This window comes from Bufo gargarizans, chromosome 1, assembly GCF_014858855.1.
Source record: "Bufo gargarizans isolate SCDJY-AF-19 chromosome 1, ASM1485885v1, whole genome shotgun sequence".
In the NCBI taxonomy this organism is placed as follows: Eukaryota; Metazoa; Chordata; class Amphibia; order Anura; family Bufonidae; genus Bufo; species Bufo gargarizans.
In genome coordinates this window covers 311,243,132-311,259,804 of record NC_058080.1, presented here as the reverse complement: position 1 = coordinate 311,259,804, position 16,673 = coordinate 311,243,132, and the positions used below count along the sequence as shown (strand labels likewise).

Sequence of the window (16,673 nt, the reverse complement as noted above, 5' to 3'; positions counted from 1 at the left end):
TAGTGCTTACACTTGAAGTACAGCAAAAATTAGATGTGAACAGCCCCTAACCCATCCAATTTCTTTGCACAGTTGTGTGACCTCCTGTTTAAGGTACTTTCACACTAGCGTTGTTAGAATCTGGCAGGCAGTTCCGGCAATCCGTATACAAACGGAAAGCTTTTTTTTCCGGATCCGGTATCATCCGGAATAACGGATACAGTATTATTTTTTTTCCAAAGAGCAAAAGAGAAACCCGCTCCTACTATATCCCGGCGCATGCGCAGACCGGAAAACTGGATCTGGCGATACGGCAATATCTGGATCCAGCATTAATACATCTCTGTGGAAATTAAGTGCGGTATTGTTCAGGGATTTTGGTTATAAAAAATACAGCAGCAAGCTGCGGTATTATGTCCTGTCAAATACCGTACAAGGGACGGAGCGTACGACATCCTGATGCACACTGAACGCATTGCTTTCCATTTAGAATGCATTAGGACAAAACTGATGCGTTTTCTTTCCGGTATTGAGACCCTTTTCCGGATTTCAATACTGGAAAAGAATAGCGCTAGTGTGAAAGTATCCTTACAGGTACAGGTGAAACTCGAAAAATTAGAATATTGTGCAAAAGTCCAGTTATTTCAGTAATGCAAGTTAAAAGGAATTGCATTAATGCAGCTTAAAATGAGAATTTTGTGAAAAGGTTCAATATTCTAGGCTCAAAGTGTCACACTCTAGTCAGCTAAATCATCCATACCCCTGAGCAAAGGGGACCTCAAAATGCGATACTTTGCACGATATTCTATTTTGAAATGGGGAAGAGTGAGACGTTTGAGACTGAGGATTTAAATACTGCATTATTTCTTACTTTGTTGTAGCTTCATGACGCCTTTACATGTAGCTGCTGAAAGAGCACACAATGATGTCGTTGAAGTTCTGCATAAACATGGAGCAAAGGTAAAATGTCACATTTAAGTAGAAAGTCTTCTTTTTTGCATGGAGTTGATATTGTTGCTTTTGTACCAAGCTGTGCGGTCTATTCCTCTCTTTCTTAGCTCAGGGTTAGGTACAATTAGAATATTAGGTCAGTACATTTATCTGAAAATCCTACAGTACCTCAAAGACATTCGGCTTTTATGAAAATTACTTTGCTACTCAGACTCTGATTCATCCCCCGTTCCTGGCAACAGGATTAGTACGGTAATTTAATTGGAGTATCTTGGCCATCTATCTGCAATGATATCTCTTTGTGTCGTTTCAATACAAACTGCTTCTGAGGGTTTTAATGCTGAAATGAAAAGTCGATCCCACCCCTTGTAATTAGAAACAAGCAGGAAAAGGACCGAAGCCATACAGTGTAGGAAGGAGACTTGTGTTTTCTCAGTTCTGCTTAAATGAGAGACATCAATTTCCAAATATGATTGCTTTTTTATGCAAGGGTAACTCCTACAGGACCAGGCCAATTTTTATTTTATTTTTCTGGTGTTTGTTTTTGCTTTTTTTTCTCCTCGCCTTCAAAGACCTATATGTTTTATTTTTACTTTTCCGCTCAAATGCTCACATGAGGCTTGATTTTGGGGGGACACATTGTTTCTTTTAATAGCATCGTCCAGTTTGCCATATCTTGTATTACAAAACAAGAAAATTATATATATATATATATATATATATATATATATATATATATATATAGTGTAAAATAGCAATTCTGCCAATTAATTTTGGGTTTTGTTTTTAGGGCATTTACTGTGCACTAAAATTGACATAATTGGCTTTAGTGGCTCAATACGATTACAGCAATACCAAACTTGGATAGTTTCTTATGTTTTACTATTTCAAAAACAATAAAACCCTTTTCTTTTTTTTTTTTTTTTTTTTTTTAAACAAATCTAAAATCTTATTGCATCTCCATAATCTATATCTATAACTTTTTTTTTCCTTTCTGTTTAGAGAGTTGGGGCGGGCGAGCTTTAGTTTTTATAGGTACCATTTGTGGTACATACAACTTTTTGATAATTTCGTATTCAATTTTTTTCAGAGGACGTGGTGACCAAAAAACAGCAGTTTGGGCATTTAATTTTTTTATGTTGTGGTATTCATCATACAGGATGCAAATGTTTTATATGTCGGGTATTTATCATATATAAAAATATGAAATTATAAAAATTATGATTTCAGATTTTTTTTATGAAAAATAAAAAAAAATTAAAAATTAAAATGGAAATTTAATTGGCGGACATATAAACGCCAGTTCTTTTATTGATGAGATCTAAAGTTAATTTGTGCAGCTAATGAAACAGGGTGCAATTAATTATACAAAATATAATTTATTATAAATACAAGCAGTACAAATGGCATACAAATGAATACAAAGATATATCAAAATTGACCATAAGATGGTGCTCCACCGTTTACAGGCTGACTTAAGTACAATATAATACTACTTTTCCTTTTTATCAAATTATTACCGATTAATATACTGGTAATCAAAATATTATAATGCAACAACAACAAAAAAAAACAATAATAGAAATGAATCTGTGGAAAATCCCTTATGCTCAATCAGAGAATATGGCAGTAAGAGACATCTTATAAATACGCCCGTTGGCCTAACTACGGATAATAAAATCCGATCAGAGATTCCACTCTGATAGCAATATTACAGGAATTCTAATGATGTGCACGTTCATTAAAATTTCCCATAAAATTATTGTTTTAACACTATTGACCCACTAATAATGGGGTCTCAACTATATGCCAATTGGAGCGATTTATAATTACTGCAAATAAAATGGATTATACATTACCCCTTGCTTTGGGATAAAGAGCTTTTAGAAGGGACCCAGCTTTCCAAGATTCAGATCTATCCCGTCCTGTGGTATGTCCCTGGTGTGTGAAGTGATGCTGATGTATCAATTCCCAAGTGTTCTCCCTGAAGAAGTTCCAAGTGATGTTTGGCTCAAGTCCTCTTTGTCTCAAGTGATCTTTCAAGTGATCTTAGTTTTTTTTTTTTCCCCAAAAACTGGTTTAGATATCCACATCCTTATCTATGCCCATCCCCTCTTGGATTAGGGATTTCCAATTAGATAAGGTGGGTGTTACGTATGGTAATCATGGGGATGATGTCATTTAATTGGCATTCCTTTTGCCCATCTACCACTTGATGGCACTGTTGTATCATATAGCAACTTTTAGAATTAACATATATATCCGGCTTTATTATACCTCTTAACCTTTGGTCTCTCCCAACTTAAATCAATTAGGAGGTACTCTTTCTGACACTTTAGGATCACTTTCCCAGACATCACGGATCCATTTTGACAGTCAACAGACCATCTTATTTATGGTCAGATAAGAGAACCATAAACTTCTAGCTTTTGCCCTGGTTTGTATACACCTAATTGTCACAGCTATTGACTAATGATGTTTGAAATATCAGCTCCTCTGAATAGACCCTTTTTAAGAGAAGAAAAACAACAACTTGCTATATCCCCTCAATGAGACCAGTGTTTTTAAGCAATAACCTCTCTTGACCCCGGTATTTGAGACAGTTTATGTGAGACCCATTACATTCTCTTAAGATACCACATCTGTTGGCAATAACTTTTAAAACAATATACATTGTATGCCAGTGACCATCATGATCTTCTCTGGCTTATTCCAACAGAAAGTTTGGCCTCTTAAAGGGAATGTGAATCTCCATTTTGGTTCTAATATTGTCAGACCTTAATGTGCAGATACAAATATGCCCGACAATATTTAATAGTTTGGGCATTTTCAGACGCAGCAATATTTTATATATAAAATTAGGAAAGCGTATGTTCGTTTTAAATTCTAATTTGTTTGAATTTAAAAATTCCTAGAGGATTTCAACAAATCATTAAATTGCTTATACCATAGACTGCAGTTTCATACTATTGTAGTCTTCGTTATTTTTCCAGGCTTCCTATTAAGCCCTGCTGTAGCTTACTTTGACTGGCCTTGGAGCCTTCACAATGCCCCAGACTGCCATAGCCACCAATTGGCACCTTGCAATTTCACAGAGTAGGTCAAATGGAGCACCCTCCCTCTGACTAACTTTTCAGAATCCTTAGTCGCTATTGAGTGTGGAATCTGAGGGGTTAAATGACCAGGATCAAAGTTATCTCCAATCCTGGTCATTGCCAGTGGGTGTCAGCTGTATTACACATGTGGTCATCCGGGTTAGAGATGTACATGACCTATTCTCAGGATAAGTCATCAGAATCTACAACCTGGACAATACCTTTAAGGATGCTGCGCTTGTTTTTTTTTTTTTTTAATCTGTGCATTCTAAAAGCCATAAAAGCTATATTTTTCTCCTCAGCATTGGCATTTAAAGGGGTTCTCCATGATTAGAATACATGGCTACTTCTTTCCAAAAATAGCACCACACCTGTCCACAGGTTGCGTCTGGTATTCCAGCTCGGCTCCATTAAAGTGAATCAGGCGAGATGTAAGATCACAAAAAACCTGTGGACAGGCGTTGTGCTGTTTTTGGAAGAAAGCAGCCACCTTTTTTCTAATCTTGCAGAACCCCGTTTTAAAAATTTGTTTTATAGTAAGATCTTTTAGATAAAATATGGTGAAATTGAATGTACCAATTTAAAACTATTGGCACTGATAAATTGCATTAGTTACATTGATCTGAAAAAAGATTCCCTTCTCAGCTCTATTACCTTGATTTCTACTGTTGAAAGTCATGCTTTCAGAGAAAAATAAGAGGCTGGTATCTTTTCAAAGTACTATGTTACTTAGATTTTTTTTTTTTTTTATAATAATGTTGTGTTCTTTCCCCCAAGATGAATGCCTTGGACACACTTGGGCAAACAGCCCTGCACAGAGCTGCACTGGGAGGTCACGTGCAGACGTGTCGTCTTCTGTTGAGCTTTGGCTCGGATGCGTCAATCATCTCTCTGCAAGGTTTTACAGCAGCACAGATGGGAAATGAAGCTGTGCAGCAAATTCTAAGCGGTGAGTGATTGCATCTTCAAAGCTCTCGTTTTATGGCCAATGTTGATTTCATAATAAGGCACATGGGTAGAGCAATTAAAATGGCTTCCACTGAGTGACTAAAAGAAAAGAGGATTTTTGTGCACAATAATAAAAAAAGATAAAACACCACAATGTTTATAAACAAAACATCTGATAAAATTGCATTTCTACAAAAGCGAGCCACAAGCAGCTATTGAGATTTTCTAAGTGGCAGGTAAAAAAAATCCCTGTATGGGTAATAAACATTTTTTAAACGTTTTATTTAAAATCCCATTTCATTGATTATGTTCTTGGAGAAATATGAAAAATCATTTAGTGGACAACAAATTTGTTTTAAAAATCTTTTTACTTTTTCAGCCAATAAGACAAATATAATGACTGTTTGATACAAGGGATACATATCCATTCAGATAAGATACAGATAAAAGATGACATAACGTACATCAGGAACATCTATATGACGTTGTAATCATTCTTGTAATCAAACATTCCGGATAAAGTAAATCTTTACGGAAAAGCATTCAGTCATGCGGCACTAATCTCCACGTGTTAAACTTTAAACTAAACTCAGAAAAAAACAAAAATAAGAAGGGGGGAGGGTAGATAAGGAAAAAGGGAGGGGGTAGATAAATGATATCTATAATTCCCACCCTAGATTCATATATCATCAATGTTTTAGGGACGATCAGATGTTATGGAATTGCTGTCTGCAAGTCTCATCTATATATACTCAGACCCGCTCATTACCACACAGGAGGCTGCTATTCAAGTACTCTTAAGCATATGCTTAGTATAAAACAGCTAAATCAGTATGAATCCTCCATAGGATCTCCAAGGGTTCCATATGGCTTCAAATTTAAGTGGGGACCCAGAGTCCCAATGCACTGTCTGCTCAAGCCAACATATCTGGTCACATTTGACAGTCCATTTCTGAATTGTAGGGATTGTTTGTTGCTTCCAATGGGTCGCAATGAGGAGTCTAGCTGAGGCCAGCAAAGCAGCACACAAGATTTTTATGTATTTGGAACCCTTTACATCATTGTGTAGGCCAAAAAGGCAAAGTTTCGGAGTAATAGGGATGTGTACTCCGCTCACTTTTGCTAAAACCCCACATACTGCTTGCCAAAGTGGAGTTATTTTGCCACAGTACCACCATATATGTGCATGAGTGCCCAGTTCTTTGTTGCATCTCCAGCACAAGGGGCTAGTAGTAGTAGGGAACATACGGTGGAGCATTTGAGGGGTAAAATACCACCTAGCCAGGACTTTATAACTATTTTCTTGTAACTTGACGCATCCGGACACCCTAGTTGGAAAAAGCAAAGCTCGTCTCCTCTCCATTGGGGAAAATTCGATATGTAGATCGGATTCCCATTGCTGTAGAAAGGTTGGGTTGCTTACCTTAGATAGAGACATTAAAATCTCATACAATTTGGAGATTTTCCCTTTTGGGTCTTTAATTTGTATGGCTAGTTTTTTCAAATGGGGAATGGATTACCGAGATGGGTAAATGTGTCAGATATTTCCTTAGATGTTGAATGCAATAGTTAATATGGAACGGAGAACAATTCGTCATCAGTGGATGTTTATAAAGGTCTATTGCTGAGGGAATATCATTATCCGGGCAAATGGCTAACAACGGAGAAACACACTGTTTCACCCTTTCAGGAAGAGTCTGCAGGAAATCAGTGGATGCTTGAAAAAAGACATCCCTAATTTGCATTAAAATAGGGTAATTAGGTATCGGAATAGATCTCCAGTTAGACTTTGCCCACATACCTAATGTATATTTGGTAATTGAACTATGAGTTTGGATACTTTTGGAGGTTTGGGCGTTGTCCATAACTAATGGTGGACAACAAATTTGGAAGCAGTTGAATGATGCTTTTCTCACAAGGACATACGGGCATCGAAAAGAAGGCCCAAAAAGTGTCTAAAATAAATTCAAAGTAAAGCTTGTATAGCCTTTTTTTGCACAAGTTGAGTCAGAATTTTGGCACATTTAGGCAAGTAAATCTCCCTCATTGTGTGTATCCAAAAAATAATTCAAATCAACATGGACTTCCTACTTGGTTTATATGTGATAGCATTGATACGGATGGTACTTTGGATTTACAAAGGCCACGTTCACATCTACGGCATGCTGATCCAGCAGAAATGTCGGCTGGACCAAAAATCGTTGCATACAATGCTTTTTGCCCGGCGGATTCGGAAACCCGGTATCTGTCGGAAAGCGGCTTGGATGACCACCGGACCCTCCAATACAGTCAATTGGGATCTGGTGCTGTTGTTGTTCCAGCACTTCAGGGTTCCCTGCTAGTCTTTGCTGCTTGGTTCCCCTCAGCATAGGGGAAATGCCAGCTCACCAGTCACATTCTTCACCCAGTGACTGATGAGTGGGCATTTCCTCATTGTCGAGAGGGTCTGATTTATTTATTTATTTTAGACCATGGGGACCCTTAAAAGGGGATGTCCCATGAAAAATTTAGCACCTGGATCTGAATACTTTTGCATTGCCTGTAATTAAAAATGTTGTATAGCCACTGAACTATTCATGAAAATGTGTCCTGCTCACTGAGATGGCTGCACATACTCAGTTTCATCCTCCAACTGCCTCCTGAGCTGTGATAGGGAGAGCATGGACACGCCCCATTAGCTACAGCAGAAAAGACACTCCTCCTGAGCTGTGATAGGGAGAGCATGGACACGCCCCATTAGCTACAGCAGAGAAGACCCTCCCCTTGAGCTGCCAGCTTGATATAAATCTAGCAGAGCAATGAATGGGGAGATCTCTGGATCCATGTGAGGTACAGGGCTGGCTCTAGCTTTGTTAGAAAGTGTGTCATTTCTAATTTTCATTTTTTATATTAATCATGGGACAACCCCTTTAAAAATTATTTAATCATTGTGGGTTCATTGGAAATTTATACCTCATTCTGCAAAAATGTTTTTGTTGGTAAAAGAGGAGGTGACTATTTAAAATTATACACTAAACCAAGACATTATTCCAAATGTATGTGGCACTGCACATTCACCTAGCTCCCGATACAGGCATTTTTTTCATACATGGTGGTATTAGGGCCAGATCCACGTTTTGGTCACTATCTGCTTGGACGTCACATTATTATGCATTTTTAAATAATCTGTCTTATGCCAGTATAGTGTTGGATACAGATTTGTTATGATTTCAAGATATTGTTATATATTGATAGTTTACACAGGGCACTTTTGTTTTTTAGACAACTTATTCTTCTCTTGATCCTGTGCACTTTAAGGTTTCTGCATGGATTTTGCAGTGGATTCAGTTACATTCATTGGAGTGTGTTCCACCTCCCATATGCTTTTCAGTGGGAACCTGCACTGCCTTTTCTACAGCTGCTGATTTAATTTCTGTGAGACGTTCACAACCACGTTAAGAAGTCAAATCTGCAGCATTCAAACTACACATGCACGTCAGATTGTTCCACCATGTACGCATACCGAAAACCAACAAATAATACACTAGACCAACAATGAATGAATACAATCATATCTTTATTAGAGAAATAGAAAAAAAATAAACGCTTAAAACTACATATAAGAGTGGCATAACTAAGATAACATGGTACTACTGCAACAAATAGGTAACAGCATGCAATTCAGATAATGAAAGAAACCCGCAAACAGAGTCCGTTTGTGCACCGCATCACGGATGCAGACCCATTCTCTTCAATGGGTCCTGCGATCCAGAATGTTTTTGTAGGGTGCTTCTATGTTCTATTTTTTTGCTGTACAGACAGATCAATGACCCATCCAAGTTGAATGGGTGTGCATCCGTCTGCGGAAACCGCACGGATGTCACCCATGCATTGGGGACCGCAAATTGCGGTCCCCAATGCACGGACTGACCAGCATACGTTCAGCATACGTTCTTGTGCATGATCCCTTATGCATAGGTTAGTGCTGCAGGAGGTTTACATTATTTTAATATGTGAGCTTGTTGATATGTTAGATGACACGTGGTCTAATGAATCTCCAAGATTTTTTTTACGGATGATCTATTCCCCACAATTGAAGTGAATGGGGCTGAGCTGCAATATCAAATACAGCTGCCATCAAATGGACGATGCTGTGCTTGTTGTGCGCAGCGCTACTGTGAGCACTAGCTGATCAAAGGGGAATACCAGGTGTCAGACTGCCACCGATCAGATACTGATGATAGATAATCAGTTATAATATCTCGGAAAACCCCTTTAAAGAGGAACTGCAACTTCTCCTGACATGTCTATTTTAACAACTACTTACATCTTTAAATAAAAGTAACGGCGCATCAGTTCACAAATCTTGGAAAACCCTTTTAAAGAGTCTCTGTCACCAGGAGTAACCCTATTAACCCAGACATACTGCCTGGTAGGGCTCATCATGCTGATTAAAACGATACCTTTCTTTTGTCTATATGATAAACAGCTGTAGAGAGATGTGCTTTTTTTTTTAAACCAAATTTTTATTAATTTATTTAGATCGACATACATCTGTTGCGTGTACAAGATACATATATCCAATTTTGACAATGTCATACATACATTGATAGATATCACAATACGGCATTTGTGCTCGTCAAAAGACTCAAACCCTGCACACTTTTCATGTTAAGTAAACATAAATATATAAACACACTCCCCCCCCCCCCCCCCCCCCTAACTCATCAAAGCCCAAAAAAGTATTCTATGTCAGTGCTCTCTTTATCCCCTAATCCATCCCAGACATTGGTTTATCCCTATCTTCATTACTCCGGACACTACTGTTCCAATCCACCCAGAGTGCCCTTCAGCTGTTCTAGTAAGTACCAGGGCGTCTGTTTCAGAGGATTCATAATTGTTTTGATCTCTAAAGGATCCAGAACACTGCTAATAAACCCTCTCCACCTAATCATTAGCTTTTGTAATGTTTTTTCTGTGCCTTGTTCTCCCGCGTAAATCTCCCTATTTAAGCACCATTTTACTTGGATGATGACCTCCCCAATTGAGGGAACTGCTTGGAGTAGCCAATTCTTTAATATGCATCTTTTTGCCGCCATGATGCAGACATGGGTAATTTGTGTCATCTTTGTACCCTCGGGGTAAAAATGGAACAGTAGTAGATCCGGAGCCAGTGAAATCGTGATATGCATTACATCTTTTAACCACTTTATAAAGGATGTCCAGAATTCCACTATCTTTGGGCAATTCCACAATCCGTGGAACAGGTTGGAGTTTTCCAACGCACATTTTGGGCAATGTGTAATTCTATTTGCCTGAACCGCTGATCTTGTATTGTAAAACCCATAGATCGCCCTATGTGCTATTTTGAATTGAGTCTCCCGCCATATCTCATTGGGAGTTGTGTTCCTCAGAGAGATGTGTTTTTATTCATATGCAAATTAGCAATTTGAGCACCAGGAGACGGGGCTGAATCGTCTGAGCACTGCTATGTAACACCCCCTGTGCTCTGCACACTCCCCCTTCCCTTGGTTGACAGGTCTAGAAATGCTGAGGGCAGAGCTGTGTCCTAGAGCTCTAAATATCATATACACTATGTACTATAGCTTCACCACACTGAGATCTGCTCAGAAAGCTAATATACATATTACTGCTTTATTCACAAGCAAAATATGATTATAAAGACACCAGTAATATGTTTTGGCTTATAAGAAAAGAAAAACATGCATCACTATATGGTAATGCTATAGCTTAGTGGTATAGTGGTCTACCATGTACGTAGAGATTCTAGCTTCAAATCCCAGAAGAGATTTAATATTTTTTTACTTATTCAAAACCGTATTAAAGGCTCTACTATAATAATCAAATAATACAGCCTTACTATATTTATTTATTTTTATTAATTTTTTTGGCTAAAACCTAACATATTATTCACAGACCAGTAATATTTATTAGCTTTCTAAAACAACAAAACATTATTCTCAATATAATTAGGACATAGACTTTTCTTATGGGATAAATATGGAAGGAAAAAAAAAGGTTTGATGTCTTTTCCAAGATTAAAACCTGGGATCTTTACATGCAAAACCAATTACTTAACCACCAAGCTATAGCATTGCCACATAGATATGCATGTTTTTTTCTATACTTATAAGCTAACACATATTACTGGTGTCTTTAAAATCATATATTGCACCTGTGAATAAAGCAGTAATATATATCTTAGCTTTCTGAGAAGATCTCAGTGTGGTGAAGCTATAGTACATAGTGTATATGATATTTAGAGCTCTAAGACACAGCTCTGCCCACAGCATTTCTAGCCCTGTCAATAAAGAAGAGGCGAGGAGTGTGCAGAGCACAGGGGGTGTTACAAAGCAGTGCTCAAAGGATTCAGCCCCGACACCTGGAAATTCTCATTTGCATATAAATAAAACACGTATTTCTCTGCAGCTGTTTAGCATACAGATAAAAGAAAGAATCAGCATGATGAGCCATTTAATCCTGGTGACGGATATATAGTGTGTTGTGTATATATTGCCTTTTATATTGTGGATGTATAAGACTATCCCTTTTAAATTTGAAAAGTGTGCTGCAAACAATCCAGCATCATTGTGTTATTTCCACCATGCTACTATACACTTTGACATCATTACAAAGAGTAGTAAGGGAAACGCTTTCTATAAAAAAAAAAAAAAATATTCCCCACCAGTGATGGCCAGTTTGCCGTGTTCGCCTGCGAACACATGCGAGCTGCCATCTTAAATAACAAGTCCGGCGAGGCACAGGTAAATCCTGAGTGGATAAACAGAGAGAAGGACGGCTCACCCCTGATTCAAGATGGCAAGGTGCACCAATCGGATGTCGTACCCCGACCATCAAATAAAAGCTAATATAATAGAAAGAATGGGCACTCTTATAGCTGGACCACACAGTCGGTAAAGCGATAATGGTTTATTAATAACAATATATCAGCAATAATCACCGTACATAAAAATTAATAGCAATAATGAACGATGTTCGCCATACATAAGACTTGTATGCCCTGTATAAAATCTGACTCTAAAATAATAATAAAAATAATAAAAAAAATTGATAATTCAATGCAATCATCAATCCACTGGTATAGCTGGTAAAATATAAAGGTCAGGAGGCCTGTTGTCCCGGCCAAAAAATGCTAAATGATAAGGATATGGAACCTAGATCTGTTCCAACTGCCTATGTATATTCGCTCAGCTATAGCGGTAATTGATACCAAAAATGTCCCCCAAAAAAGTGTCAATTTTGATAAAAATATATTTTTTTTTAATAGATACAATCAAAAATGCACCAATAAATATACCATGTGCAAACAAAAGGAAAATTGTGTATATCAATAATATTCCAAATAAGAAACCCAAGTGCAAAAGTATGCAAATACAAATGACTAAATATAATAATAATAATTCTAAGTTAACAGTGTCCAAATCTTCAACCCCCGTGTAAAAATAAAAAATAAATAAAAAATAATTATTATTTTAGAGTCAGATTTTATACAGGGCATATAAGTCTTATGTATGGCGAACATCGTTCATTATTGCTATTAATTTTTATGTACGGTGATTATTGCTGATATATTGTTATTAACCCTTTCATGACCAAGGGTCATTGATGCCCCAATGTCCAGGTCAAAATTTTCAAATCTGACATGCGTCACTTTATGTGGTAATAGCTTTGGAACACTTTTACTTATCCAGGCCATTCTGAGATTGTTTTCTCGTGACACATTGTACTTCATGATAGTCATATATTTGAGTCAATAAATTTCACCTTTATTTAGGAAAAAATCCCAAATTTACCAAAAATGTGGAAAAATTCACAATTTTCCAAATTTCAATTTCTCTGCTTCTAAAACAGAAAGTGATACCTAATAAAATATTTATTACTTAACATTCCCCATATGTCTATTTTATGTTGGCATCATTTTGGAAATGTCATTTTATTTTTTTAGGACGTTAGAAGGCTTAGAAGTTTAGAAGCAATTCTTATAATTTTTATGAAAATTTCCAAAACCCACTTTTTAAAGGACCAGTTCAGGTCTGAAGTCACTTTGTGGGGCTTACATAGTGGAAACCCCCATAAATGACCCCATTGTAGAAACTACACCCCTAAAGTTACTCAAAACTGATTTTAAAAACTTTGTTAACCCTTTAGGCGTTCCACAAGAATTAAAGGAAAATGGAGATGAAATTTCAAAATTTCACATTTTTGGCAGATTTTCCATTTTATATATTTTTTTTCTTTAACACATTGAGAGTTAACAGCCAAACAAAACTCATAATTTATTACCCTGATTCCGCGGTTTACATAAACACCCCACATGTGGTCGTAAACTGCTGTACGGGCACACGGCAGGCGCAGAAGGAAAGGAATGCCATATGGTTTTTGGAAGGTAAATTGTGCTGGATTGGTTTTCTGAACGCCATATGTTTTTTATTTTTGTGCCGATCGTCTTGTGCAGGGGCTCGTTTTTTGCAGAAAGTGTTGAGGTTTTTATTGGTACCATTTTTGGGTACATAGGATTTTTTGATCATTCATTATTACACTTTATGTGGCAAGGTGACCCAAAAATTGGCAGTTTTGGAACAGTTTTCATTTATTTATTTTTACAGCGTTCATCTGAGGAGTTAGGTCATGTGATAGTTTTATAGAGAAGATCGTTACGGACGTGGCAATACCTAATATGTATACTTTTTCTTATTTATTTAAGTTTTACACGATAATAGCATTTTTGAAACCCAAAAAATGATGTTTTAGTGTCTCTATAGTCTGAGAGCCATAGCTTTTTTATTTTTTGGGCGATTGTCTTAAATAGGGTATCATTTTTTGCGGGACGAGGTGACGGTTTGATTGGTACTATTTTGGGGGTCATACGCCTTTTTGATCGCTTGCTGTTGCACTTTTTGTGATGTAAGGTGACAAATATAGCTTTTTTGGCAGAGTTTTTTTAATTTTAATTTTATGGTGTTTATCGGACGGGGTCTATCATGTGATATATTTATAGAGATGGTCGTTACGGACGCGGCGACACCTAATATGTGTATTTTATTTTATTTTTTCATTTTTTTATAGGAAAAGGCAATTTCTTTTTTCTAATTTACATTTTTATTTATTTATTTATTTTTACTTTTATTATTTTCACTTTTTTTTTTATCAGTTCCCTCTTGGATCTTGAAGATCCAGTGGGGCTGATAGTTGTACTATACTTTGCAATGCTCTTGCATTGCAAAGTATAGTACTTCCAGATTGCCTGTAGGTGGCAGCACTGGACGCCTTTGCCATGGCAACCAGACGCTTTTGCAAAGCGTCCGGTTGCCATGGCAACCATCGGGTGCTGCAATCACAGCGCTGCAGCCCCGATGGTGGAGAGAGGGAGCTCCCTCCCTCTGTTAACCCCATGGATGCCGCAACCGCGGCATCTATAGGGGTTACAGGAGAGTGTCAGCATAGAGCTGACACTCTCTGCTGATGGCGGCGGCTCAGTAATTGAGCCGCCGCCATCGCACACAGCAGGGGGATCGGGGGGGGGGGGCAGCGCAGGAAAGAGGGGGGTTCCGGGAGGCTGCCCATAATATCGAGGGAGGCGGGCAGGAGAGCGGCTTGAAAATTAATGCAGGGGGCGGGGAGGCGGCGGACCGCATAAGTGCATGGGCACAGATCAGCGGGGCACAGATGAGGGGGCACAGATCTGCACTAAGTGCTTGGAGGGGCACAAATCGGGGAGCATGAGGTACACTATCTGCTTTCAGACTCTGATCTGCAGAGCGCAGATCAGAGCCTGAAACCGGCATTTAACACTGCCGCGATCCGATTGGTTAGTCTGCACAGACTAACCAATCGGATCGATTGCCGGCAAGGGGCCACTCTGATTGGTCCCTTGCCGGCATTACTGCACTGTATGCTGTCCGTGACAGCATACAGGGCAGGGGCAGAAGCTTTAATCCAAGCGCTTTGCAGCGCTTGGATTAAAGAGCTGCCAGAACGTTTATATACGTGGTAGCTGCACGGGGTATGTGCAGCTATCACGTATATATACAGATTGCAGACGTGAAGGGGTTAATAAACCATTATCGCTTTACCGACTGTGTGGTCCAGCTATAAGAGTGCCCATTCTTTCTATTATACAGGTAAATCCTTACCTGTGCCTGCGCCGCGAGCCGATCTGAAACAAATGCAGTCACCGGGAGCAGGCAGTTCCGAGAACAGCCCGATGAAGGCCCCCGGCGGCTGTTCTCGGAACTGCCTGCTCCCGGTGACCGCATTTGTTTCAGACCGGCTCCTGGCACAGGTAAGGACTTACCTGTGCCTCGCCGGACTTGTGATTTAAGCTGGCAGCTCGCATGTGTTTTCGCGGACGAACTGGCCATCACTGCTCCCCACCAATATAAGACAGTTACGTGTACTGTATATTGTATATGTTTTTGTAATAAAATTTACATATTTCTGATACAGAAAGCACACCAGCCCGCACTTCTGATGTGGATTACAGACTGCTTGAAGCATCAAAAGCGGGAGACCTGGATACTGTAAAGGTAAGTCACGTCAACACTAACGCACAATCACTTTCCTGTGATCTGGTATTAGTAGGACTTCATAGTTGCTGTCTGATCAGATAGTCTGAATTATTGGATGGTTATAGAACAGCATCTACTACTATAACCTAGTAGTTAGAGAGTTTCTGATTCCAATCTCTGTTTCTATCTGTACATTATGTTGCAGATTTGAGCTGGATCACTAGACTTTCAGAATTTTCAGATGTTTCAAATCTCACTGTACTAATAAAGTAACTAATAAGTTACATTTCTTTATACATGGGATAAAACAAAGTTATTAAAAGAGTAGATCTCTGCATTGTAGATCTATAGACTTTATTTTAGAGTTTGTGCTGGACAACCGTCATAAAAAGATGTGATTGATCTGGATCTGATTGTTTAAAATGAGGGCTTCAGTGCATTGAGGGACAGGCCCTAGTTAGCAGGGGCATACCTAGGGGCATCTTGGCTACTTTGCTTTCTAGCTCTGGTCACTCCATCCACCACTTAATTTAAACAGCCAAGCATCATTGGTGTCATTGCATGCACAGTACATCTGCTTCAGCTTGCCCTGTTGCACAGACCAGTACTACACATGTGGCGGTAGTTGAGTGTATTGTGTGGGATTATAGGGCCAGACAAGAAGATGCTGACTGTGCCTGTCAGTCAAGGGGATGGGGAGTGGCCAGAGCTGGGAACCTGCAGAGCTGAGGTGCACTAGCGCATGACTCTGTGCACTGAAGTCCTCATTTACATAGGAATTAAGACACTTTTCTACAGAACGATGCAATGGATTTTCACAATAAAATTATATGGGTTTAATCAGCAGGATCAACCCTACCAGGCATTATGTCTGGTTTAATAGGATTACTCCTGCTGACGTGCTCTTTAAGATATGTCAACCTGTAGAACTATTTGTCAGTGTATAAAGGAAAACTACCACAAGATAGATAGATATACAGGTCCTTCTAAAAAAATTAGCATATTGTGATAAAGTTCATTATTTTCTGTAATGTACTGATAAACATTAGACTTTCATATATTTTAGATTCATTACACACCAACTGAAGTAGTTCAAGCCTTTTATTGTTTTAATATTGATGATTTTGGCATACAGCTCATGAAAACCCAAAATTCCTATCTAAAAAAATTA

General features: G+C 38.4%; 1 protein-coding gene across 2 annotated transcripts in view; it reads left to right on the top strand.

Annotated features, from left to right (window-relative positions):
- Nucleotides 1–16,673, top strand: part of LOC122945970 (poly [ADP-ribose] polymerase tankyrase-1) — a 261,810-nt gene that overhangs the window by 160,068 nt on the left and 85,069 nt on the right. For both annotated transcript variants that reach the window (XM_044305225.1, XM_044305216.1), the window contains exons 11-13: nt 861–939; nt 4,803–4,974; nt 15,441–15,520. In XM_044305225.1, the coding sequence (XP_044161160.1) occupies nt 861–939; nt 4,803–4,974; nt 15,441–15,520 (331 nt within the window). The remainder of the gene's footprint in view (nt 1–860; nt 940–4,802; nt 4,975–15,440; nt 15,521–16,673) is intronic.